The sequence below is a fragment of the Morone saxatilis genome, unplaced genomic scaffold, assembly GCF_004916995.1.
Source record: "Morone saxatilis isolate NCDOM2014 unplaced genomic scaffold, NCSU_SB_2.0 Contig21, whole genome shotgun sequence".
Taxonomy (NCBI): domain Eukaryota; kingdom Metazoa; phylum Chordata; class Actinopteri; family Moronidae; genus Morone; species Morone saxatilis.
In genome coordinates this window covers 22,091,206-22,092,639 of record NW_023339774.1, presented here as the reverse complement: position 1 = coordinate 22,092,639, position 1,434 = coordinate 22,091,206, and the positions used below count along the sequence as shown (strand labels likewise).

The 1,434-nt window shown below is 31.2% G+C and overlaps 1 protein-coding gene across 1 annotated transcript in view; it reads right to left on the bottom strand.

The window, feature by feature from the left end:
- Window positions 1-461, bottom strand: part of wdr45 (WD repeat domain 45) — a gene marked incomplete in the record, with an annotated part of 4,008 nt that extends 3,547 nt beyond the window's left edge. The window contains 2 exon segments of the mRNA XM_035667549.1: window positions 28-184; window positions 298-461. Of these exon segments, the coding sequence (XP_035523442.1) occupies window positions 28-73 (46 nt within the window).
- Between the last annotated feature and the right edge of the window lie 973 nt (window positions 462-1,434).

The following is a 1,434-nucleotide window of genomic DNA, read 5'->3' as shown; positions in this document are numbered from 1 at the left end:
AGCCTCAGTTAGCCTCAGTTAGCTCACTCTGCTCCTGGTTGAACTGCAGACTGTTGACTCCTCTCTGAGCCATGGCGGGTAAAACGACCGTTACCGCGACGTTACCGGTCAACTACAGCTTCACCCGGAACCGGAGGACAACCTGAGACAGACCGGTCAACTACAGCTTCACCCGGAGGACAACCTGAGACACAAACACAAACACAAACACAAACACACGTTATCAACACTGTTAGCTCCTGTTAGCATCCGCTGCTAGCGCCTGTTAGCTGCAGACATTTCAAAATAAAAGCTCACCATGAAGTCGAGACGATGTGGAGGTTTTTCTAAAGCAGCAAACACGTCGAACAAACAACGTGAAACACCACAACAACAACAACAACAACAACAACAGAGATGTTGCAAGACGAAGATTGTTTTTGTTTTCCAACTGTGACGTATGAGACACGTGCTTCCGGTTCTGTTCCGCTTCCGGTTTATGAGAAACTTTATTTTTTTTTACAAGAAAAACCGAAAAAACGCGAATAAAAACACATAAAGACGAAAACTATTTAATAAAAAAATTACTAAAAATAATAACTTACATTATGTAACAATATATTTAAGGTATTGATAACCTATAAGAATAAATATTATATATTACAGATAGTTTTTATTGTCATATGGTCCAACTTGTTCTTGTCATGTATAATTAAAAAAATAATTTTATATAAAAAATAATATATTAAATAGAGAATACAATAATAAGACCGATTGAGAATAAAGAAAGGCAGTTTTATGTTATTATTTATGAATGTGCTTTACAATGACAAAAAAAATCATTATAATGACAAAACAACAATAAATTAAAAACAGAATAAAATAGATTATTTGAACATTTGGTTCAGTTCAGCAATACGGAAGAAAACAGTTCATCTTTTATAATGAATCACTATTTTTAATCTATGATAGGTGTGCGTGCTCATATATGACTTCAGTAATTAAATTAAACCTTCTAATTACCAGAATATTATTTACTATTTTACATTATTCTTGGTTTAAAAACTTAAAACTATTACACACTTGTACTGAACATTTTATTTGTATTGAACTACGTTTGTTAGACTGCATCGTATTCAACCCATTTGTAACTGAATGTTACACTGATTTTTAAAGTGATCTAAACATTTCAAATTGTACCATTAAGAACTAATCTTCACACTAAATATATATATATAAATACTAAATATAGTAAAATACAGTAATAAGTTGTAAGTTAAGTTTAAGGAAGTTGGTGTTAAACATTACAGAAATAAAAACTATTTTTATGTATATTTAGTTCTATTGTGCTGCAATTTCACATTAATTTAACTTAATTATTTCCCAGATTTAGTACCATAGTCCCAAAAATGTATGTATAAAAGCAGGAAATAAGTTTTAAATCACAATTCTTTT